Here is a 24,884-nt window from a genome sequence, read left to right on the forward strand (position 1 = left end):
TTTTATGTCCTGCTTGTCCAAATAGTATTACTTCTTTGTGATACTTCTGATAAAGTGGCAGTTCTGGTGCAGAAGATAATACATTTAGATATTCTCTTCAGGAAATTGAGGCTTTTCTTACAGACTGAAGGTCACAAGCAGAACCTGCAGGTCATGTTTAAGTAGCAGTACACGTGGGGAATCAAGAGCTCAAGTTACATCTATCTGACCTGATCTGCCTGGTCACATCTTTTCCTTTGGTGGTAAAGTGTAAGCGAGGGACTTGCTGCTGTCCTGATTGGGAGAACTTGGGGGAAACTGGGCTGTAGCCGCCTGTATACGGATGGTCCCCATCTCACCACATGGGGGTTGCTGATGGATTTAATGTAAGTGTGATAAACTAGTACAAGTTACTTGCCAGTTTGATGTGTCTCTGCAGCTGATAATGGCTATTATCAGACTACTATGGAAATCAGATTGCCAGATGATCTTGACCTAAAGCCTGCCTTATAGTATGTTCTGGCCTATATTGCTGTGTCTTACAGGCCAGGGAGGAACTAATTCTCTTGGGCCTTCTAATGTGTCAGCAGTGGGCTGATACTCTACTGGTAAGGCAGAGCACTGCAGCCATGCAAGGGTACTTAGCCCCGGGTTTTCAGATGAACTATGGTCACTGTTGCTTTACAAGGTGTCCAGGTAGTCAAAGAACAATAATGAGCCCCTATATGTGACTTCACAAGGACTGTTCCTTTGTACTACAGCATGTTTGTCTTGTCCCTCCTCTCTCTTCCCTGTGTTTGTATGTTTTAGTGCCTTGGTGCTTAGTAGGATATGTGACTTTCCTTACTGATGATGCTGCAATTAACATTTTGTTATAGTCCATTATAAGCTGCAGAAGGAGGAGGTGGAAGTAACAGCATTAAATTAGGATGACCTAAAAGCCATTGCTAAACAGTGGTGGGGTGGTATTTAATGGGGTCCCTTCCCTCTGCCCCACTGCAGTTTTACAGCATAAATGGTGAAGTTACCCCATGCAACAGTGCTTTTTAGGGGGGGTGGTGGCTTTTTCTCACTTTTCTCACTCCCCTCTGTACTGCTGAAGCAAGCTGACGCCACAATAAATCTGTAGACTAAAACTCTTGTGCTACCTTTCTTTTCCAGACTTTTCACTCAATAGAGTATTACAAGAAAGGGGGGGGAGGTGGGATGGCAGCTGTGTGCTTAGAGGCAGGGGAAGCGGGGCTGGAAGGAGGGATATGATGGGTAAGCTTTGGTCAGCTCCCATGGAGGAGACTAGAGGCGGAATCACTCTTCAGCAGCTGCTGGAGGTGGCTCTTCTCATACTTTACAGGCAGGTCTATGGTCATTAGTAGTAGCACTGGCACTGTATTTGGTGCTTGTCATCTGTATCTTATGTGCTGTCTCAGAGGCAGGGCCAGCTCTACTGTGGAGGGCTCGCAGTGTGCAAGGCTAGGCTCCAGCTCTGCTGCAGCTGTTCACCTGGGGCTGTGTCTCAGCCATTTTTGTAGTATTTTATGCCTTTACTGTTGAGGGGAAATGGAGCTGTTGTGGGGCCTGGCACTGGTTTCAGGGGCTGAACATAGCTGCTGAAGGATGCAAGTAATAAAGACCAATAAATTGAAGCCAGGTTAGGGCATGTGTAGTTCAGGGAAGGGGGCCTGGTTTGGCAGTGGATGGGCACTATGCAATAGAAACCCTCCTACTGTGGCAGCTGACATTGCAGCCCAGGCAATGAGACATGAGGGATGTACCCGCTGTCATCTTGTAACTATTGATTTGGGCTTTGCTCCCTTCCCAGACTTGCCCATTCTGCCACCAAGGCAAGGCACTGGGACCTTTCACAAGTCCTCCCTCCAGCACTGTGGATGCTGCTAATTATCACCTGCTACATCATTGGCTGTCCTTGCCCTCATCTTCACTTTGACAGTGCTGGTGCAACTTAGCATGGCATGTGAGGGAAGAGTCACAGCGACATTGCGTGAGCAGTAGCTTCCAGCCAAACCACAGCACTTGGTGATGGTTGAGATGCCATTTATTCAAGGGGGTGCCACTTTGAAAGTGTATCGAAGCCTGAGGTGTAAAAAAAAAAAAGAAGGGAAGCTTCCCTTTTTACACCCCAGCCAACCTGAACAAAAACAGTATTTGCTTTCCCTTACTGGCAGGCACATGCAGAAGCAATGCCATATCTAACATTCCAGCTTGACACAGAGCTAATGGCTGACAACACGTGCCATATGCCTCTACAGTGCCTTCGTGCCCTGCCCCAAGATGTCTAGGCTGTCACAGGTCTTCATTAAACCTGGGGGAACCCCACACCAAAACAAAAAAGAAACCCCAACCCCCCCCAAGTGTCCAGTTACAAGAGTGTGGTGCTACTATTGGCCAACATTAAGCGATGGCAACAGTTTAGCCTTCTGCAGTTCACCATAACTGCAGAGGCCACTCTAGTGCCTGTCCTCTGCCTCATGCAAGGGTGTAGTGCTGTGAAACTGACTCTGGTGTGATTTGTTTTGGGGGTGGTTGGTGGTTTTAGTTCCTTTTTTCAAATTGAACTAGTCTTCAAATGCTGTGCCTCCCTCTGCTTATGAGTTCTCAGCCTGTTATTTCTAGGCAGGGCTGGTGGTAGAGTCAGTTTTTAAACCTGGTTTTACTATTCTAGATGATATCAAAGTTATTTTCACTTAAGGCACTTACTTACTATTATACTAGCAAGTGCTAGCATATGAAGCAGCTCAGCTGTGGCAATGCTCAGCACTGCAATTAAGCAATGTTGAAGGGGAAAGTAACAGTTCATTATTACTGCGCCATTTTACCACACTTCTGTAGCAGTCCGCACCCCAGAGCAGGACTTTGGCTAAGAGTTTCCAAAAGTGGGGCTTCCTTCCAGCTGTACAGGGTGGCAGGATGACTACCACCTACCAGTGAGCAACACCATCCACCCAAGGATCGCCTTTAATGCCCTGCATCAGTCCATCTCATCTGGTTTACTTTTTCACAGCCCAAGGCTGTGCAAGCTTGGCTTTTGGGAAAGCACGCACATGCTCCTGCAGTTTTACACTGTAACCAGCACAGGCTGCACTGAGCCAACACATTGCTCCAACTGATCAGTACAGCCTTGTTGCCAGCAGACACTCAACTCCATTTCAGAAGCCCCTGACAGGAATCAAAAGGAGCTCACCTTCTAAAGGGCCTTGGGTTGAACCATAAGCAAACTGATCCCTGGTCAGCCAAGTCTGACTATCTCAGTAAAGTCTTGGCCAAAATGCAGAAGTGAGTTTAAACCAATTTGGGAGCAGCTTGTGATGTCACATGCTGCCTCCACACACTACTAATACAAGAAGCAGCTAGGTGGCAGGTATTTCTGTGACCAGAAAACACTGGGCCAGTGTACAGCCTCATGTAAAAACACTTTGTTTCTTGGCATTTCTGTTCTTCCCGGGAGATTTGTCATTTTCGCATTTCCCAGAGTGTACTGTAAGCCACCTTACTTTCAACAAGCAAGTGCTCTGCAAACAAAGGGAAGAAAACAAAAAACCAAAACCAAAACAAAAATCACCCAAACCACCCCAAAAAACCCCCAAACACCAACCCAAAATCTGTCAATAGTGCAGTTGCCATCTTGGTCTTCCAGAGGGCAGTGCCATGTTTTGGGACACCAAATACACAAAACATTGATGTTACTTGCTCTGTTCTCAGACAGTAGCAAACAGTCTTTATAGAAAGCTGTTCTCAAGTTACTGGGTGGTCACAAGCTTTACAATCATCCCAATGATCCGAGATCCACGGGGGCACATGCATAAATCCATGCTGGGATTCTTGATTTTGTCCTGCAGCAGCTGGTCCAGTTCACAGCGCAGCTCCTTCACCAGCTCAGCGACCTAACACATATGGTAAAACACAGAGGTGAGCATAATGCATCTCCGGCATTCTAAACCCAAGCACAGCTCGGCAGTGCTCCCAGGATTATCTCCTTTTCCCTACCTGGTGAGAGGCGGCCACAAACCGTATCCATCCATCATCAAGAGAGATGACAAATTCGCCCTTCTGCAGCTGCATGTGAACCTGCCCACCTCCAAGCAGGACCAGCGGGTACACTGACACCATACTGCAGTCTCGAATGAACACACGGCTGGTCTTGATTTTCTCATGATACACCAGGTAGGGGCTCTCGAAGTGCCTCGTCTGGAACACGTACACAACCACTTCATTAAATCATAGAATCATTAAGGTTGGAAAAGACCGAGGATCATCAGGTCCAACCGTCAAACCAACACTACCATGTCTCCTAAACCAAGCCCTGAAGCACCATGTCTACACATTTTTTGAACACCTCCAAAGATGGTGACTCCACCACCTCTCTGGGCAGCCTGTTCCAGTGCCTGACCACTCTTTCAGCAAAGAAATTTTTCCTAATAGCCAATCTAAACCTCCCCTAAAGTGCTGCATCTTTTCCTACCTGTTCAAACACAGGTCCACCTGCCTCTGCCACACAGGCCTCCCCTGTCTCTTCTATGGCTGCAAAGAAGAACAGCAAATGTGCCTAAAATGCACCTGCATGGCTAACAGACCCTCTTGACCCGTAAAAGCTGTCAGTAACTGCCAGTTATCCCTTGTTCCTTCCTGCTCTGCAGAGAGAAATCAGCTAATTCATGAACATTGCCTCAAGGCCTTAAGAAGTTCTCTGTTTCATGCTAAGGACTTTTTCATGTGCATATTTGTTATGCTATTTCAAAGCAAAAGTAACGAACAGTTCAGAGTTTTTACAACCCAAATATGTGATTATTGATTTTAAAAAGCACACTTTTTTTAAAGCAAGTAGTTTATATCTTGGAAAAACAGTGACTCATCAAATATGGAGACAGACTTCATGAGACAAATACTACCATGTATCATGGCAGAGAGAGAAGAGCTCTTATCTAAGTATTAGCTATTAAGCTGGAAAGGAAATTAACTTCAAAGTTTGAGGACCCACAAAGAAACAAGCCAGAGACTATCCCTGAATTATTTACCAATGAATAGTGTTTCAGCTGAAGAGACAAAGCCTGGGGAGGGGTGGTGGGGAAAAGTCACCTACATGTATGAAGGAGCTACATACGTGCATGCAATCTCAGTCAATACAAAGGAGAAGCCAGGGGACCACTCAACTGCAACATTCCTGCATGCAGTTTGGCAGATGCAGCTTAAGAAAACATGAACTGGGGGGGGGTTTACTACATCTGCTAATTCCAATCCAGCAGCTGGAGTTTAACTGTGTGCCCAAGAGGACACTCCAAATTCAGGAATGCACCATCATTCACCATTCTAATGGGACTGTTCAATCATGAAGAGTTTTTTTCTTAAATATCAATAGGGACCCTCACTGTAACCTCAACTGCTCAAGCAAAGGTGATTTCTTTTATAAACAGAGCATGCTCTGCAGAAAAAGAGAATCCTGACCTGATAATTCACAGATGAAGGGTGAATGTGAACATAACCATCATTTTTGGTAATAAACTTCAGCTCTTCCGCTTTTGGTTGCATTTTGACTGCTCCGGTACTTGTTTTCTGGTATTTGCCCTCTGGCTTTTTCACCTGTATGGTAAGACAAAAAGTTATAAAAATCTGCTGTACCAGAAAACCTTTTAAACTTATGTTTTAATTTATCAAAACCAGAAATTCTCAAGTAGGAACATGTCAACTGACTAGAGACAGATATTACACTCCAGGTGCTGTATAACCCTGACTGTTCATTTGTAACCTCAGCCTTCTAAAAAGCTGTAATTTAAAGTAGCTTCCTAAGAACATTTGCTGCTTGCTTTTGTGTGACGCTAAAATCAGCCTGTAGGAAAGGCAGCAGTCTCAATTAATACAAACTGAAGCTCAACCACCTGGCTCTAACACTATAACCAGCAAGCTTTGGCAACCTAAGCCAGGCTCAAGGCTGCCACAATCAGCCCAGGCTGAAAGCAGGCCATGTGGATATCCTAGACAGCAGAAGGTAAAGTGAAAAAGCATTCTTTACCTGGACAACATTGGGATACAGTGCAGCACACAACATAGCTGAGATCAGCTTGATGTTCTCTGCATTCGAATTTGCCTGTGAAATTAATGCAAACATGGGTATTCTACAAGTAAGCCTATAAAGGAAAAGTTCTGCTTCTGGAATAACTGAATACCTGAACCTGGTTTACTTTTATAGGTGCAGTGCTGTGCTTTACAGGGGAGGCCTAGTTACTGCTCCTAAGGTCTCAGACTAGACCCTGCGTTCCCTCCACTATCAATGCTGCAAACTGGCCACTAACTATCTTGATGCTGTTCATGATGAACCTAATTGTTCCCTAATGTCTGGCTACAAAGTGGCTTGCCCCTGAGAGAAAGCAAGCACAAGTTTTGCCAATGCAGTGAGACTCTAACTAACAAAACCTTATCATCTCATCACGTAGCCCTAGCAGATCTCTGATTCCAGAGGTACTGCCTTCTGAAGATTGTCCACAACGCTGAAATATTTCACTGCCTGCTCTGTAATGTAATTCTGTTCCCGAAATAAGGTTGGCACTAATCCCAACATTCAGGCCAGATCATGAGTCAGACCCATGCCTTTCCACCACTTGCTGACCAACATGTCAAGTCACCAGTGTTTCACTGTCTCAGAAGAGCAGGTTTCAGCTCACTTCCACATCTGGACCTGTTCTTCCTGGTCACATAAGGCCTCATGCAGTCGAGGCTAGTATCAGCATGTACAAGGTACAGGGAGGAAGAACAGAGCAGGCAGGAGTTGACTGTTGCCAGTGTGAGATTACAAAACCAGGCTGTGGCAAGAAGCCCACCAGTCTCAAGCCCACGTGGCACCCAGGTCAAATGAAAAACTGCAGTATTGTTTTAGAGCACTGAAATGCTGTGAATTACCTCCTCTCCTGTGGCATCCAACACGCCATCGCCTCCTTGGGACCACTTCTTCTCAATATCCCTGGCTCTTAACCCCTCCTTCACAAACCCAATGTCAGAAAGCAGTTCTGTGAATTGCCGTTTCAAGCTGGCAATTTCCTACAAACAGACAAAGGGCTGTGATGGGTGCCACACAGAGCAAGGAAAGTCTTCACCAGTTGCTTATTTTTGTCACTAGGACTCTGCCAGTGTCTCGACCAGTCCCTGGGCAAGGCCACAAAAAACTGACTTACCTGAAGAACTCTTCCTGACAGAAAGTTCTCCTTGCAGTAGTTGTAGCTTGCCTGAGAGCCCTCTTTGATACTTAGACACCATCCCTAATTGAAAGGATGGGAGGAAACCTTTAATAAAATTTTTCAGCTTGAATTTCAAGCACATCACGAACATCAGAGAGGCTACTGATTTTAGCTCACCTTGTAGGCCTGGAGAAGAGCCAGGTAGTCACTGTTTCCTACTGCAAACTCCAACTTCTTTTTGTTTGCTTCTTCCCTTTTATCCCATGGTGACACCTAGACAAGCAGTAACAGATTAAGCGTGTTCTTCCCCTCACAACTTAGACAAACCATTGCAAGAGCTGCACGGCACATAATCTTTAGTATTTTCACAGCAGTTCACAGGTCAGAATGCAAATTTTCTCCATGGATAACAGAAAATATGAAGCATTCAAAAATGCCTAGTCAACAGCTGAGCACCTAAGTGCCTTGCCCTATCTAACCACAAGAGTTCCAAAGGTAAACATGTGATTGACCACCTTACAGAAATATTTCATTTTGGGCAGACCTCTCTGCAGCTGCAGAATACCACCATGAAAAACACCATCTCACAAATCTTAGCAAGTTAATGGAGCTGAAGCTTAAATGAGAATGCCTATAATAGAGAAGAGCACAGCAAGACTAAAATCCAGTTGGGTCTGGGGGAGACAGAAGGTAACTCAGAGCATTAAAAAAGCTGATTATAAGTTATTCTATATCAGCCTATAGACACTTAGAGCACTTGAGGTCAAAAGGCTGTAGGAAAGGCCCAATAAGAATATTGAAAACAATATGCAATTGAATAATTAGAACAATCTATTCCCAATTCTTTCACAGCTGTCCTCAATGCAAACTATTTGCACTACTAACAATAACATTCAAAACTTCAAGAAACGTCAAGGCTATTCATGCAAGTTTGTATATTGTAGAAGATTAACAACATTAAGAGCACCCATAAGTACAGCAGCTGATTCAGCAAACCAAAGTGAACATGCAAACTGAGATCCAAAACAAACTCTCTATTCACAGGTCAGACATGTCAACTGTGTAATTATCACTGTTTCATAATAATTTTGCTTCTTATATTACCATTAATTTTCAATTTTTACATCAAATTTGGAAAAAATGGACTGGCTGTACTACTTAGTTCAAATTAAAACTAATATCCACTCTGTTTCTACTGTTTGCTCATAATATAAATAACATTCTTGTTGCTGCTGCATGCTTTTGGTCTTCTGCTTATTACTGGACCTTTTTACTGAGCACTGCATTAATATATAAACAAGGTAGCCTAAAAAGAAGAATGGAAATAAAACATCTGCAAGTTACAACAGCGTCTTGCTGCTGCATGAAAGCATACTGCTTTTAAAGTGGGATACATGATTAAGAATACTTACAAAAGGCGACTTGAAGGCCAGACTGGCTGCTATAGTTAGTGCAGGATCCAGGCAGCGGAAGATGGTGCCAAACAGCATTAGCTTGCCAATCCTGACATCAACAGGCAGAGAAGCCAAGTGATAACCCAGAGGGGTGAGCTTTTCATCTGGGGTCAATGCTCCCAAGTCTTGTAGTCGCAGCTTTGACGCTCGCAAAGACTCAGTTCTAGGGGGCTCAATTAGTCGTGATAAGACAGAGTGAAGACTCTGTGCAGAAAACATCTCCAGAATCTTAATTCTTGAGGGGAAAATAAAATTTAAAAGGAAAAAAAAAAGCTTATTTCCATACACAGGACAAAAAAGCAAGCTTTTATAAAAACAAAACAAAGAACCCCAGAAAACATGCTTCCATGAACGTGCTCCCTAGAAGAAGACTGTAACATGTATTTCAAGTAAGGAAGCTGTATGAAATAACAGCTGGAGAGCAGTATACCTCATCCAACCTCTCATAGTCCGTAAGAACAGGTTCTTATTCTGCACACTAGGGTTTAAAATAAAGCTTTTACTGTAAAAAAAAAAAAAAAACAACCAACAAAAAAACAACTTGTGTTGTTTCGTTTCCTTTTTGTACAAAGGGGTGCACAGGGTGCAGAAGGGATAGGAGGGCCTCTTCATTTGGTATCTGCATGATGGTGGTGCTCAATCCAGGTTGCGGTTTTACTGCACTATGCTGCACAGAAACACCGCAAGAGAGCTTACAGCAGGAAGGGACAAACATCTACCATGGGTCTGGAGTACGGGAATACAACTGTCTTCTCCTGTGAATAGAGATCTGGGAGATGTATCTTTTCTATTTTCCTAGGATCATATGAGAGCTAAGGAATGTGAAGAAGGACAGAATTGGTGGAGGGTGCCATTACAGGGGGCTCTGGATGCAGAAGCAATGTGATAGTAAGATCAAAGCAACCAGCCAACAGAGCCTTAGATCTCCAGAGGAGGTTTCTTGGTCTGAAGACGTGAGAAAACACTGAGGAAACTAAACACCTTGGTAATGGCATTCCAGGTGCTCCCTGCAGTGGAAGAAGGACATTCTGCATGCTGGCTTCTTCAGGAAATACAGGCACAACAGCTCACCTTAGACAAAGCTGCTCCAAGGGCACTCTTTGTATTTCTGGTAACTGTTGTTTTATAAGCTGATGGTTATAGTGATGGCTACTGAAAAGATGAAAGCAGACGCCTGAGGCTACACGGCCTGCTCGCCCTTTCCTTTGCAGAGCGCTGGCCTTGGACACAAATGTGTCTTCCAGACTTTCCATTCCTTTGCTTGGGTCGTATCTACAGCAGAGCAAGAAACAGGCTTATATTCACGAGTGCAGAGTGAACAGGCAGGAGGTCAAGCAGGCAGTTGCTGCCGACTTCTGTACGGACACAATTCCCACCCCTGCAGCTGAATTTGAATCTAGGCTGGTTTCCTCCACCTTGCAGCAGCTTTCCACAGATCAAGTTCCTTCAAGTTTTTCCCAGCTCTTTGGAAAGCTGAAGTATGCAGCTCAAGGCATAGAGCAATTTCCCAGATCACAAAGCCCTGAGGAATGAATCCCAGTACCTTTTCTCTTTCATTTTTCCAGAATCAATCACATAGACCACATCATCAATGGTAACAGATGTTTCTGCAATGTTTGTAGAGATGATGATTTTGATAACTCCTGCAGGAGGCCTGAGGAACACAGACTGCTGTTCTTCACTAGACAGTGAAGAATGAAGTGGATAAACAACACACCTGGAAGGACAATATGACAGCATGGTCAGTGCATGTCCAGCCTTTTCCCTCTTGGGAACAATCTGCCTGCACACACTTTTGCCTCACTAGTACTAGGCACTGCCCACAGCCAGTACATTGCCCAAAGCAATACAAAAACTCTCTGCCATATCACCTTTTAAGACACAGAATGATAGAACCATTGAGGTTGGAAAAGACCCATAAGATCATCAACTCCAACCATAAGCATACCACTGCCAAGTCCACCACTAAACTGTGACTCAACCACTTCCCTGGGCAGCCTGTTCCAGTGCTTGATAACCCTTTCGGTGAAGAAATTTTTTCTAATATCTAATCTAAACCTCCCCTGGTACAACTTGAGGCCATTTCCTCTTGTTCTATCGCTTGTTACTTGGGAGAAGAAACCAACACGCACCTCGCTACAACCTCCTTTCAGGTAGTTGTAGAGAGTGTTAAGGTCTCCCCTTAGTCTCCTTTTCTCTGGGCTAAACAACCCCAGTTCCCTTAGCCACTCCTCATAAGACTTGTTCTCCAGACCCTTCCCCAGATTCATTGCTCTTCTCTGGACACGCTCCAGCAGCTCAATGTCTTTCTTGTAGTGAGGGGCCCAAAACTGAACTCAGTATTCGAGGTGTGGCCTCACCAGTGCCAAGTACAGGGGCACGATCACTTCCTTACTCCTGCTGGCCACACTATTCCTGATACCTGTTCTAATGGAAGGTGGAAAAGTTTACAGAAGGGACAGGTCTCAGAATAGAGTTGAGAAAAAATTCTGCCCCTTTTCTAGAGTCTAGAATCTGCCATTTATAATGCCAGACTGGAATAAATCACTCCAGCTAACCTTGTCATGGACATCTGTGTAAAGACTGTTTAGTCAGGGAGATCCAATTACATCTCCACGTAACAATCTAAGGCCAAATGCAACCACAACTGAATGTTTCTCAGCAAACATTCTGAAATGGAACAAGGGCTGAGCTGAAGTTTTCAACAGTCCACTGGGTCATGCAGAGCACAAAATGGCAAACACTCATCACTAGGGTCTCCAAGAACTTCAACAACTAACCGTCCTGAGTTGAGGAGAGAAAAACCACAAAACAGCAAACCAGTAAGATAGTAGAAAAGGAATTGCCCTGACTGGAGTCAAGACCTTCATATCACAAGCTGTCTCACACATTTAATAACCCTTATTTATCCCTGGATAAAGGCATGCTTTGTGCAGGAAGCTACTCTTTATATGGGTAAAGCCTGATAATTTTGGAGTTTTTCTGCCTTACCTCTTGCTGTGCCTGTTATTAAAAAGAGCATTAGACTGGAGCTGCTCATAAAGCATCTTGATTTCTGCTAGACCAGGCAAAAATATCAACACGGCACCTATATAAAGATAAAAAAAAAAACCCAAACCACTCAACAGAAAGCACAGCATGATATTTTATCAATGTGCAGAAGGCTCAAGTCAAAACTCCAGCTCTGTTTTGCAATTATTGTACAAAAAATACCACCTAAGCTCTAACAGTCCCTCATCAAAGACTTTCCAAAGTAGACAATTGTTTCACTTTCCCCATCCCATGTGTATCAGGGGCTCTGTTACTCACCTGGAACATTTTTTTCTTTCAAAAACAGGCAGTAACTACAGAAACTCTGAATGCAAAACATTAGCTTTGGGGTGCCTCTAAGCACAGAGCCTCCATGAATCTACCTTTGTTTATCTCTTGAGGTCAATGAAATTACCTGGGGGGTAGGAATGTTTGCCAGCAACTATCCACTCCAGCAAGGCTTCAATTAATTCCAGATTAACTTTGTCCAAGTCCATGACAGACATCGTTTTCAACACTGTCTTGTTAACCCCTGGGGAAAAAGAAATAAAACACATGGTAAGTCCACCTCTTGTAAAAATCATCTGCTGGATGCACTGAATCAGTGTGGCTGCACAACCCACCACACCTTGGTTTAAACAGCACTGGCTTAGACCAGACAGAGGTAGCGCCATAAGTGACTCGGTGCATCGCTTTCCCCCTTCCATGTTTTCCTCTATTTCAGCTCTTCCCTCCTTTTCTCATGCCTTACTGGGGCTCACACCTGCCCTGTGCTCAGCCTAGACCAGGATTCATCTACTAGCAGAATGACATGCACACACAGTAGTGGTAAGAGGAGCCAAAAGCTTCCATATGGCCACTTACAGACACCTCCACCTCTCAAGCTCTCTCTTCTCCCTTCCATTGTTTCTTACACCAACTCAAAAAGACACCCAGATTCCCTTACTCTTCTGAGATGGTAACTGTCTAGCAGGAATCTGAAGCTTTTAAACAATGGCTCTCACTCAGTACCACTGTGGAGCTCACTATAAGGGTGTGCAGGGAAGATCTCTTCAGGACTAAGCACGAGGAGGATTTTGATGATGACAGAGTGGGAAGTTCATGGAAAGATCTCTCTCTCTTATTAAACCATTCACAGAGTAACTGAATTTCTCAAGAAAGGTTTGTCATGCTGAAGTGACCTCGCTGAAGCGGGCAGATACATGATGTGTTTTAAGTAAAGCTGCTCCAGCAAGAACAGATACAAAATGGAATTAACAAAGCATCTGAAAAGGGATGGAAACAGATAATAGCTGAACACTGTCCCTTTTCAGATGCTAAGTACTGTTTTCAGCCCAGATGTTTGCTCTTGTTTAAAAGAACAATGGCTTGTGTTTTTATTGTTGTTTGTTTGTTTTTTTTTTTAAGCTGGCAGGTTTCTGATCTCATCTAGTAGTAGTGACCTGCTTAACTTCACAAGTACAAAACTCTGAGTTACATACATGCATTCAACATACAATATTATATGCTAACATAACACGTTGGCTGGCAAATGCTATATGCCAATTTATTAGATTTAATTTGGAGCTCACCTTTGTATCGTGTAAGAAGCTGCTTCAGGGTTAATTTTTGGTCTGGGTCTGAATCTCTGACAACTGTGTCAGTGCTTTCCAGAATGCCAGCACGTCTCAGGTCCTCCTCTACTTCTTCAAATGCAGTTCTTTTGTGTCTTCCATTCTGTTTGTTTTCTTGCTTTGTCTTACGCTTGTAGGGACTACTGTCCTCTAAAACATACCTGGACAGCAGAACAACATTGGCTGGTGTGGAAGGAAGCCTAACAGTCTCCTTCGAATAAATGGCTACAGAGATACGGTATCAAAAGTGTTTATACATAAATCTGAGAGGAACTTTGTATAAGTGGGTTGCAAAACCATAGACAGTATCAAGGTCAAGGTGTTCTTCCATACTGGGATTGTTAGTCTTTTAAAAGCTGTGATGCAAAAGACTAGGACTGCAAACTTGATCTTGACAGCTAAGCGGGCAGCTCAGAGCAGCAATCCGCAAGTAGTTTACAATAGCTGATCAATTTACTATCTGGAGTATCTGAGCTGCTGTGACTCCCCAGTAACTACAGATTGGTAACAGGAATCTGATACCTAAGCTGCAAAGTAGGGCTTACAAGAAAGGAACAAGTGAAGCACAAGCACTGACAAACTCTTCATGGCAAAGCTCACCTTTTCTTGAGTACTTATGTGGTATCTAATGCAGAAAGGCTTGTTTTGGCATGAGATCCTATACCCCATTGTAGTATAAGAAGTATGGTTAAAGTCAGTGGACTCCAAGACTAAAGGTGACGGGGGAGATTTGAGAGGATTTAGTTTTTAAATCTATACACAGAACTACTGCAGCCTCAAGGTCAATAGTGCAACCTCAAAGGCCAAATACATCTGAGAATGTTTGGCAATTTCATACCTTGTCATTGCAATCACATCTTCCAGAAAAAACTGATCCACAGGAAATGTTCGACCTAAAAGGAAACATGAGAATAAACCTACGTGCCATCCAACATGCAGAAAAAAAATAGAAGATGGCTATCATTTCACACAGGTTATTATGTCATACACTGGCTTCACAGCTCTCATCAATACTGCACTCTTCAATTCTATTTCTGTCTAGGACGAACAGTGGATATTTTTTAAGCATGGTTTGGTAACACGCACCTACGCAGTCAGAGAAGCACTGATATACTTACAGGAACACATCCATGAGGCTACGTGTTTCTGTCATGCTCCATGTAATAACTTAACAATTTAAAAGGCACATTTGGCTAAATGTGTACACATCCAGCTGGATCCTCTCACTGCTTCTTTTTCACAAGGACAGAGAAGAGTCTTCAGCTGTGGTGAAACTAGTTCAGGGACCCAGGTGTGCACATCAAGTCATTTTTGTCTTTTGGGGAAGGAAATTCTGCTGGTACAGAGACAGCACAAAAACCCACTTCATTTCCAAGCCTCCTCTCTCCTAAATCTCACTGGTCTTTCCTTTTAAGCCCTTGAAATCATAGTTCTTCTGCAAATCTTCATCTTGCCACTTTGCAGATTAGCCCCTTGCACTTTAATTGAGAAACACTTTGCAAGAAATAACGAAAACAAACTGCTAAAACAATGAATGTGACAAGATAATAAAAATGAGTGGTTTTTACCTGGTATGTTAATAATTGGACAGGAGTGAAAGTATTCAGAAAAAAGCTCTGCATTCAAGGTGGCACTCATTAGTATAATGCATAGGTCTGGCCTCTGAACCATTATGTCCTTCAAAACCAGCAGCAAGAAGTCACTGAAGAGAACAAGCAAAAAGACATTTGAATTTCTTCAGTGTTAATTTTCAGAGGCCCTTTTTCTCTCCCCATTCTGTCCACCTTCCAGGTGTTTTCAATAGCGATACCATCACAGAAGCATGAGCTTCTCAGAATGGCTGGAGGCTAATAATGCAGTAAATTAATGGAAGGCAATCTACTTACTTTTTGGTGTCCCTTACTAGAGTGTCTCAGGATTAGTTGGCAAATTCATTTAAGCAACAAAAAGCTCCAGCTACCTTATAAATTAATTACATTGATGACAACACAAGAACAAATTAACTCAAAGTAAAAGATGGGTCCCTTTTGCTCCTCTTCCTCACTAGAAGAGTTATTCAAACTTTCCCTTCCCTACGTATTTATAGCTTTTGTGGTATGCCTAGAAGACTGGCTCGAAGTGATTTTAGATGAGAAGAATAATCCTTCAGAGATACGAGCCATTTTTATAAGGCTAAAATATTATCTGAGCTGTGGTATAATGGATCACGGTCAAAGCATCCTGGAAACCCACTGCACTGTAGTGTTTTACAAGGAAAACATTTAAAAAAAGGATTCTTGCAACTTAGTTTACCGAGATACTGAAAGACACTATCTTTCTCCTGGCATCAGCAAGTAAGTGGGGTAAAACTGCAGGAGGCTGTAGCAGGATAGGATGAGACTGTCTAGAACTAGTAAAATCTATAGACTGGAAGAAAGCATGAGGACTTGTCCCTTGCAGGTGCTCTACTGAATCCTGCATCAGGAGAAGTAATTCCCTAAAAGGCATGTGAAGAATTAGGGTATTTGGCAAAAGCTGAAACATGGGAAGAATAAGAACAAGACAACTGTGGTTAAAAAGTTACTTAACCCTCCAGTCCCATCCAAAACCTCTTTTCAACACCACTGGATGTGATGGCAGATTGGAGGCACAGAAATTTAGAATTGCTTTCTTTGCAAGCTGCTGCAACACAACTTCCAACTGCCCAAAGACAGGAAGCTAAAACCAGACTCCTTCCACCATCCCATGTTACTGCCACATGATCAACATGTCTGACTTCAGTTACTTGCACCTTTATCCTTCTGACTATGTTTCTTCATTTTGCTTATGGCGTAAGAGATTCTTTACCTTTCTTCTGTTCTTTCGTGAACTTCATCAACAATAACATGTGTGACTCCCTGCAAAGTCAGATCTCCTTCCAGCCTTCTCAACAGCACACCTGTAGTGCAGTACAAGAGTCTGGTAGCTGAGGACTTAAAGAGTAAGACAAAGCATTCAGTTGATTTTGTGCAACTTTACATGTAAACTTAACTGTAAAGCATTCAGTTTCAGCTGAGCGCCAGGTTTTACAGAAAGGGAACAAGCAATCTCTGCTGGAGATCGGCTGAGTGATTTTTCTTTCTTGATTAAAACTTAAAGAGCATCTGTTTCTTACCAAGGGGCATTGCTAACTATAAGGAGTAAACAGAAAATCTGGACTGTTTTTCCTGTTAAAGTTGCTTTCTGATAAACAACTCAGACCTCTGTCCCTAGAAATATTTGGTGAGTCTCTTTTTTAACATAGTTCTTGGAAAAAGCAATCAGTTGCAACATAGACAAAATTTCACTTCCAAAACAGCCGTTTGAATTCAACCACCCCTGCTGGCTGACAGAGGCTGCACCCTTCAATCTCCACTTGAGAAACAAATGGAAATGGAGACAAGTGGAAATGAAGTCAGTAGCCTCCCAGAGGACAGAAGTATTACTCATACTCTCATACCCCTTCATCTGTCTCAACAGAAAACAAAATAATTCAAGACACAGTATTGCACTCTCATTCTATCAAGTGAACTGTGCAACTTGAGATTAAATAAAATACAGAATGTTTCATAATATAGTATAAAATACAGGTTATACAGACTTGCTTATCTCACTATATGGCAGATATAGGGGAAAGATTCTGTATGCTAGAGAAGCACCAAGCACATTTCAATAGAACTAAACCAAAACCAACAAAGCATATATACCTTTACACTTTCTAGACGGATCTGATATCCAACAGTGAGTCCAATCCTTTCTGTTCTTTCTTTGGCTACACGTTCAGCCACAGAAATAGCAGAGATTCTGCGAGGCTGAGTGCAGATGATGTTTGCAACTCTGCTTGGAGATCCTTGCAATGAAGCGTCCAAAATAAACTGAGGAATCTGAGTAGTTTTCCCACATCTGCACAACAAAACCAGGGATTAATTAAAAAGCCCCACAAACCCAACACCTTCTATCCATGTAAATTAAAATGACTACATTCCACCTGATATTTGCTTTGTTTCATTAGTGTCATCCTTCACATGAAGTTCACCTAGGACTGCTGTCACTAGTCACAGATGCATCACAACTGTAACCTTTTCAGGACATGGATACATATTTCACGTTCTTCTGTATATATTTTGATATATAGTCTGTACGTGCAATCATGCTCTTACCCCGTCATGCCGCTCACAACAAGAACTTGGTGCCTCTTCAGCAAATCAAGAATAGTTTCTCTCTCTTGCCATGCAGGGAGCTTCTGTCTTTCATACAACATGGACTGGAAATGCCTAGAAGACTGATGCACAAAACCAGACAGTATGGCAGTAAGAACACCACTGGAGTGGAACAGAACTGTTTGAAACAGCAGCCTGTGGCTTAAATAGTTATTTAACTAAAGTAAGCACGAAAACATATTCTGTTCTGTACATTATACCTTCTTCAGCCGAAATTGCCTGCAGATTTTAACATTTTCATTATACAGAGACTTTGCTTGCACATCATATTTTTTGGAAAGCTTTTTCTTGAGGTTCACATAACTCTCATTCTCCACAACAACTTGTTCAGGCTCATCATCTTCCTCCTCTTCTGCCACCTCTTCTTCTTCCTGAGGCTCCGACACTGTCGAGGCTTGAGACAGAGAACGTACAGTTAGGTATTCTTGTTACTAAGGAACAGGAACCCATCAGCACTGCAGAAAAGAGACACGTGCCAGGAGCATTCTCAACAAAGAGCCTTGTTAAGACTGGAGCCGAGGGTCTGCAGGGCTGTTTTTGACATGTATTTAGTTCAACACTACCAGCAAGCCTCCCCTCACCCCATCACACAAACCACAACTTCTCCAACTCCAACCCACTTGTCACTACCCCTGCACCAGCTGTGCTCTGCAACACCATGGTCTGGATGGCCACATGGTGAACCACACTGGTAAATGGTTTGCCTTCATGCACGTTTTCCATGTATCTCAGCTCCACTCTCCAATTCACCACATGACCACTATTATGGAGCACAAGGCTGTGATGGTAGCACTGGCTTCAATTAATTAAAACTACACTGTAATATTAAGTGTTAAGCCACCGAAGAGTACTTTTAAACTAAGGCTGAAACTGGACCAGGCACTTTGGTGCCTACTGCCTACCAAATGAAGTGGGATTTGCTCAGACAATAAGTCAGCCCTTGAAAGTTTTAAAGCTACATTTATCTAAACAAGGTATTTTATAACATAAGGAAGGTTTTATAACATAAAGGAAGATTATTTGGAATCTCTGATTTCAAGTTCTGTAACAAAGATGTCTTTCTGTGGAGCTGTTAAAAAAAGGAATAATTTGTTTTACTATAACAAAAAAAAAGATAGGCTGTAACTATTTAGGTGCTCTAAAATGTGATGCAGTTGTTCTTGAAAACTCTCTTGAAGAAAGTTTGTCCTAGATAAAAGTTTTGGAATTGAGAGCTTGAAGATCATCTATGCCACGAGTTGCTGCCACCCTGCTGTAAGTGACACAGTCCCAAATCTCCCCATGAAATCAACCTAGTTGCACTTGTGTGCAAAAAAAGGGATGACGCTTTGAACAACTTTCTAAAACCACTTGCAACATTTACTTACCCTTAAATCCACCTTTACAAAATTAATTTTGAGGAAGGGTTGGTAATTTTAAGTAATTTTTTTTAAAAAAGACTTTTCTGAATTGATGAGTAGCAGATGCACCAAAGCTTGCAAACAACCTTCCCTGCACCCTTCCAAGCACACGTCTCTGGTCAGTTTTAGTGAGCTCACACCACATCTCTCAATGGCATTTTATTGACTGTGTGGGAATAGGCATTGTTCACTCTGCCAGCCCAAACTCATTAGCTCTGTGCTCCTTTAACTCAGTTCTCACCAGCGGAAAACCTCTCTGCTGCAGCTTTATTATGGAAGGGACTTCCTGGGGCACAGATAGATTATGGATATGGCTCACCACGTGACCTTAATCTCCAGAAACAGATTTGGAACAGATGCTTGAATTGGGTTCTCTGCCTTTTTTTTTTTTTTTTTTTAAATCTTTTTGACTATTCTTAGCCCAGAAACCGTAGAGGGAAATTTGGTGTACCTTCAGACATTTGAGTTGAACCAGATGTACCCTCTGTCTGTAGCTTTACCGAAGGTGTTGCCAGCAGGGACACAGGAGGAACACTATACTTGTGGTGAGTATTTTTAAGTAATTCACTTATTTCAGATCCATCTTCTAAGCAAGCCACTAAGGTGTACACCACTGGCTCATTAGACTCTGCAGCTATCAAGGCCTTTCCATAGAGGAATTCAGCAATGTGTAAACGACAAGCAAGAGGTAGATTCTCATTGGTGGAATAAAATGCCACAAGAGGTGCCTGGAGTGGATACTTGTTTTCTTCAGGAAATCTTACTTCAAGTTCATATACGGGACCATCACTGTTAGGTCTGAGATGAGCATCATCTACAGAGTTCCTGGCTGGTTTCAGTGAGTGGTTTGGAGGGAATTCATGTCCAAACCTACATTTTGAACCAAACCTGCAGCCTCTTTGAAGATAAAATTTACATATTTCCTTTGAAGTCTGCTTTGCTGCATCCCTAGAACAACTACCCTTTTGTTTAGATTTGCTGAGCCTGTTTTCTAGGTACTCCAATTCCAAACTAAAAGTCCAAACACGGTTTTGAATTCTTTCTACAAATTTTTCTCCATAGATTGAGCGGAGGGCAAAAGCCTCTTCTTGTCTCTGTTCTAAACATTCTTCTTGACTGGCTTCAGCAGCTGTTGGAAAAACCTGCACCTTCTCTCCATATCTTTCGGTAAAGCACTGCAATAGCAAATACTCCAGTGATGCCCCAATATTACCATTGCAGGATCTCAGTATTCTCCTACAACGCTCACTGTCAAAACCATACCTGCAACAAAACAGAGACAACATGGCAACGAGTGACAGAGACTTGTATGAAAAAAAATAACCACAGATCTGCTTGATTAGGCTTACCATAAGGAACCATGTATGACATGAGATACTATTATTACTACTTGGGGGGGGGGGGGGGGGGGGGGCGGGAAACCCACACCAAAATATGCTATTTTAAATGACAGTGGCAGGCAGTCATTTGGTGTCTGTGAATGCTAGTCTGTTCGCTTTAAGGTAACAAATTAGTTAATATGGCAACTATCTCACACCCCTGACTGTAGCACATAATAGTCACAGGACTAAATTTCCCAGCTGAACTATAAAAATTAAACTCTTCAGAAAAAGCCGAGTCCTCTCACATATAAAACACTCTTAAACAAAGCAAAAATTATTAATAGATACTCATATCTGAGCAAAATAGATGAAGAACACTTAAAAACGTTTTGAAACATTACCTACCTGGAAGAAACATACATACAACTGCAATGCTGCCTGAGCTTTCCCAATATCTGTTTCATTGTCTTGCAGAAAGTACCGAAAATTTCACTAAAGAAAGGCTGGAGTGATTTATTTTCAGAAAAAACCACATTATTTTAAATTCATCTAGTTGAGGATTAAATTTGTAGGAGATACAAACTCATCAGTTCTGCACACAGAACTTCCCTGGAGTGAAGAGTAAGACCAAGCACTCGGGGCTTACAGCATAGAGGCTAGTGATTTACCTCTTCAGGACACATATTATTCACTGAAAAGCATCACCTGGAGAGTTTGTGCACAGCAAATGAAGACACTTCACTTTCCACAATTCTGTCCTCAGCTGGCTCAGCAGATGACCTTGGTATTATGTCAGAAACTTCCAGGTCTGTTGACCAGCACTGTTCATCATCAAGGTAATCAGGTTCATCATCATCTTCACCAGAACCAGCTACTCTGATAAAGAGTTATCAAATTAAAATGAAACAAAATTATACTGTTGAGTAGACACAAAACTCTGACTCTGCAGTTTTAAATCCTCCATTTAAATGGAGGATTCTGCTACCCCTTTCCCAGAGTTAATACAGTAGAAGAACAAAGCAAACTCAGAACCACAGGACTTGAGATCAAATTAAAAGCTAAGGGGAAAAGGAATACTGTTTTCATTTCTAACAGTGTGCGTGATAAAGCATACTCATCTAGAAGAGTAGTGCCCCCATTTAAACTAACTCTGATTCAGGAGCCAGCTCCTGCCCTTGAAGCTCTTGAAGAAGTTCCTTCACTCTTCTCTGATTCTCTGATGTCATATGTATGGTCTGCAGAGGCATTCTTGCTTCAGGTCTCTGTTGTTTTTGCCCTCCTCTTCTGGCAGAGGCATTTGATCTAAAAATTAAAATAGAACATAACAATGACTTATTTGTCTGGCGCAAATGATCTTAACTGCTTTGGGGTGTGTTAGGACCCAACCCTGTAAACCAAAACAGGAAAACCAAAATAAGACAAGTCCATCACTTAAGTTTTTAAAGACTATTCAGTTGGGTTCATTCTTACATGACCAGGACATGTGTGTCTATATCTGCGCACACGCATGCGTGCATAGATGCATTTTATCCTATGTAAAATCCAAAGTAATTCAATAAACACTTTGCTAGGTAAAGCTGTTCTCAGACTACAGTACAACCATGCATTTAAGCTAGATCATTCAGAATACATTCCAGATACTAAATTCATTCTCAATTGCTTATTTTCCATGACCCGGCTTCTGCTTTGTAACATACAAAAATTAATATCCTGTGTTTATTAGTGTTTTCTGATCAAAGATGTTCTGAAATTACTTTCTGACCAAAGAAGAAAATCAGAGGTTGTAATATTTTTTAAAAAAACAACTTTCCTAGCTGTAAAACATTAAAAAGGTTAATCAAAAAAGACATATAAAAACTGCTTCATACTGAAACAGCATCGTCAGTCCTTCACTGCTGTATATTCAAAGATGTCCAACAATCCCCAAAGTATCCCAAACATCTCCATGCCAAACCTCCCCAAATTAACAGAAAGACCTGGATTCTAGCCTTGGTTCCTCGAAGAGACAAAAGTCATCTCCATCATCCCAGATTTTGGTTGAACATTTCCTATTTCTACCAAGTTGAGACTTGTTTGAATGGCCACTGCTGCCACCTCCTCTTCCTCTTCCACTGCCTCCTCTCCCTCTTCCTCCTCCTCTGTTGGGCTTTCCTCTTCTCCTCCCTGCTGAACTCATGTTTATGGCTGAGGAAGGGAAAAAAATAGCCCTTAGTTATGAGGATGATTTGGCACATTGCCAATGTCTGGGCACATATCACGTTATTTGTTTTTCCATGTGACAAGAGAAGATACCCTCTCTAACCACAGTTAATCATCTGTACAATGGCGTATTCATACACACCTGAAGCAAAGCACATTCTTCTAGAACACCGTTAAACAAGTTCTGTGGTTTTAGAAACTAAAAGTAATATTCCTCACTGCTGTTCAGCCAAAAACTGTAGGATCTCTGGCAAAAGGATGAGCCTACCAGCAGTGCTGCCTAGCTTGGGAGCTCCAGCTCTGCCACTCTGATGAAATTTTCTTGGACACAGAAGCCCAAAGGACAAACCTTCTGGGGATCTTTCACAGCAGAACGCAGTCTGTGCCCTGCCACTTTTTGACCTGGGAGTTTGCAGGGCTGAGAGCAAAAGATCAAAGGGGAGCTGAAGCCAAAGATACAGTTTGTTTCCACATTAACCTCCTCCTGACCCATCCCCTTCTGCAAGCAGCCGTCTAGGTGGCAGAGCGCTCCATGGAGCCTGGGCAGGGGAGTGATTAGGGACCTGTCCTGAAAACAGAAGCCCTCTTCTCCTTTTCATAGCAAAATATTCACCAGCTCTGACACAACAAGGCCGTTGGTACCAAGCAGTTGTTGTCAGTGACAGAATGGCCCAGCACCGTGCTCCTGCGAATGGAAAGGTATTGCAGGGACAGGTGAGCAGCTGCGGACAGTCTAGCAGGAGCTTATTACCTGATCTTTGCACTGGCACCTCCAGAGCCACGACAAGAACTGATGTGGCAACGCATGAGTAATAGCCCAAACGAGGGCTTGGAGAGCGGCAACGGTTTGGGGCTCCGAAAGAAACAAACTTCCCTTTCTGTGGCAGTTCTCCCCACCGGAGCTCCACCAGGGCTGGGCAGGATTTAAGAGACAAGCTGACCCTGCTCACAGCAGCCTGGCGTAGGTGCGGGAGGCTAAAAGGGCGATCTCAGCCTCCTTCCTCCCGCACACAGCACGGAGCTCCCGGTACAGAACCACCCCGCTCCCCGGGCCGCCTCCCTGCGGCCCCTCCCGCACCTCCCCGCCTCAGGGTGTCCGCTCAGCCGCGCCCCACACCCGGGGGTCCCCAAACCGCCGCTCCCGCCCATGCTCCCGGAACTTCACCCAACCCCTGCCCGCCCACGTCCCCGCCGCCTCCTTCACGGGCCCCCGCACACCCCCTTCCTCCCCACCCCCGCTTCCCACGGCGCCATTATACCCCTCCGGGGCCTACCCCCCCCGCTGCGACGTCTCCACTCCGCACCGCCCAGCGCAGCCTCCCCGACCCGGAAGTGCCCGCCTTCCCCTTCCGGGCCGCCGGCCTCCCCAGCAACCGCGGACACTTCCGCCTGGCAACCACGGCTCCCCGCCCCCGCACCGCTCCCCTTGCACGGAGCCGTCCGAGCAGGGCTGAGGGCTCCCCTGGAAACAATCGCACACTCAAGCAGCACGCTGATAATTATGTGCGGTTTCAAACTGCTGTGTATCCGAATATATATTTTTGCATATATATTTGAATTTCAGTCAGCAGTTTTAACAGTGATACTGGTTGTTTCTTTCTCAACAGATGCCGCGGTTTTCAAAGTGTGTTTTATATTCCCAAATAAAGACAAGTATGGTAAGAAAATATTGGTAGGCACTAATTCCTTTTGCAAGACTGAGTGTATGGGATTAAAACAGAGGAAATCTGTACCGGTTTCAGGGTGAAGGTTACATACGTGACAAGCGACCCTGAAGCCGCACAGCTGAGGTGGGAAAGCCCCTCTAGAGATTCCTGGTACTGTGCACAGGAGGGTCACCCACAAGGGCTGCCCTGGACCGCATCCCATCAGGTCTTGAATATCTCCATGGACCAAGACTCCACAACCCCTCCAGGCAACCTGTGCTAGGTTGGAGTTTAAAGCAAAAATTTTTACCAGCAAAAAATGGGCTATTACCCAAGTAACATATTGCTTTAGTTGTGTAAGAAACCCCCCAGACACACAGAAGCTGCCGTGGGGGTGTTTCCTCAGGGTCCTCCTGCAGACAGCGGTAGCCACCACCTTGATGGTCCACGGGGCTCTTCTCTGCCCTCTGCCAGCTCCCCACTACCTCCACAGTGGGGCTCGGTGGTGGAAGGACAGGTAACAGGACTGCTGCTGCCTTGCACTCTGTGTGTGGCACCCAAAGGCGTCTGCTCTAGCGGGGCTCACGTGCTCCAAGCGCCCATCTCTGGGAGCAGTCTGTCCACAGGAGATGGAGTCAGCTCTGGGAAAAATGGCTCTGTGCGATGCAAGAAATGCATCTCATAGGGTTTTGCCCCAGATGCTCTATGTCTTGAAATGAAACTACCTGTCTTCCACCACTTTCATTTTCTAGAGGAGGAGTGCAAAGGGACACCTGACTTGGGCTCAAGAGAAATGGTTATGGAGTCCACACTGGCACCTACAGAACTACGTACATTGGCAGC

The 24,884-nt window shown here is 43.7% G+C and overlaps 1 protein-coding gene across 3 annotated transcripts; it reads right to left on the bottom strand.

The window, feature by feature from the left end:
• Window positions 1-2,014: 2,014 nt before the first annotated feature.
• Window positions 2,015-23,696, bottom strand: DHX57 (DExH-box helicase 57). Of its 3 annotated transcripts, none has more exons than XM_064446607.1 (24): window positions 23,670-23,696; window positions 22,173-22,380; window positions 21,346-21,498; window positions 20,902-21,072; window positions 19,326-20,137; window positions 17,675-17,868; window positions 17,415-17,536; window positions 16,962-17,157; window positions 16,084-16,208; window positions 14,826-14,959; window positions 14,096-14,150; window positions 13,216-13,418; window positions 12,060-12,176; window positions 11,606-11,702; window positions 10,158-10,331; window positions 9,686-9,886; window positions 8,573-8,849; window positions 7,338-7,433; window positions 7,158-7,241; window positions 6,886-7,023; window positions 6,002-6,076; window positions 5,437-5,571; window positions 3,982-4,182; window positions 2,015-3,878 (listed from the first exon to the last, which is right to left on the bottom strand). In XM_064446607.1, exons 2-24 carry the CDS (start codon window positions 22,370-22,372, stop codon window positions 3,735-3,737), a joined length of 4,104 nt encoding a protein of 1,367 aa, XP_064302677.1. In that variant the 5' UTR covers window positions 22,373-22,380; window positions 23,670-23,696; the 3' UTR covers window positions 2,015-3,734. The 3 variants fall into 3 exon arrangements, with proteins under 3 accessions (XP_064302677.1, XP_064302676.1, XP_064302678.1); XM_064446606.1 differs by having other exon boundaries at window positions 23,655-23,688; XM_064446608.1 differs by lacking the exon at window positions 23,670-23,696 and having other exon boundaries at window positions 22,185-23,437.
• Between the last annotated feature and the right edge of the window lie 1,188 nt (window positions 23,697-24,884).

The sequence above is a fragment of the Phalacrocorax carbo genome, chromosome 3, assembly GCF_963921805.1.
Source record: "Phalacrocorax carbo chromosome 3, bPhaCar2.1, whole genome shotgun sequence".
Taxonomy (NCBI): domain Eukaryota; kingdom Metazoa; phylum Chordata; class Aves; order Suliformes; family Phalacrocoracidae; genus Phalacrocorax; species Phalacrocorax carbo.

What these genes read in the sequence shown, in the direction of transcription:
- DHX57 (XM_064446607.1), bottom strand. Translation starts at nt 22,372, where the DNA reads ATGAGTTCAGCAGGGAGGAGAAGAGGAAAGCCCAACAGAGGAGGAGGA. An exon ending in GCTGTGCACAAACTCTCCAG is followed by an intron (nt 20,138 to 20,901) that starts GTGATGCTTTTC and finishes GTTTTGTTGCAG; the next exon opens with GTATGGTTTTGACAGTGAGC. An exon ending in TGGCCTTCAAGTCGCCTTTT is followed by an intron (nt 7,434 to 8,572) that starts GTAAGTATTCTT and finishes CTGCTTGTCTAG; the next exon opens with GTGTCACCATGGGATAAAAG.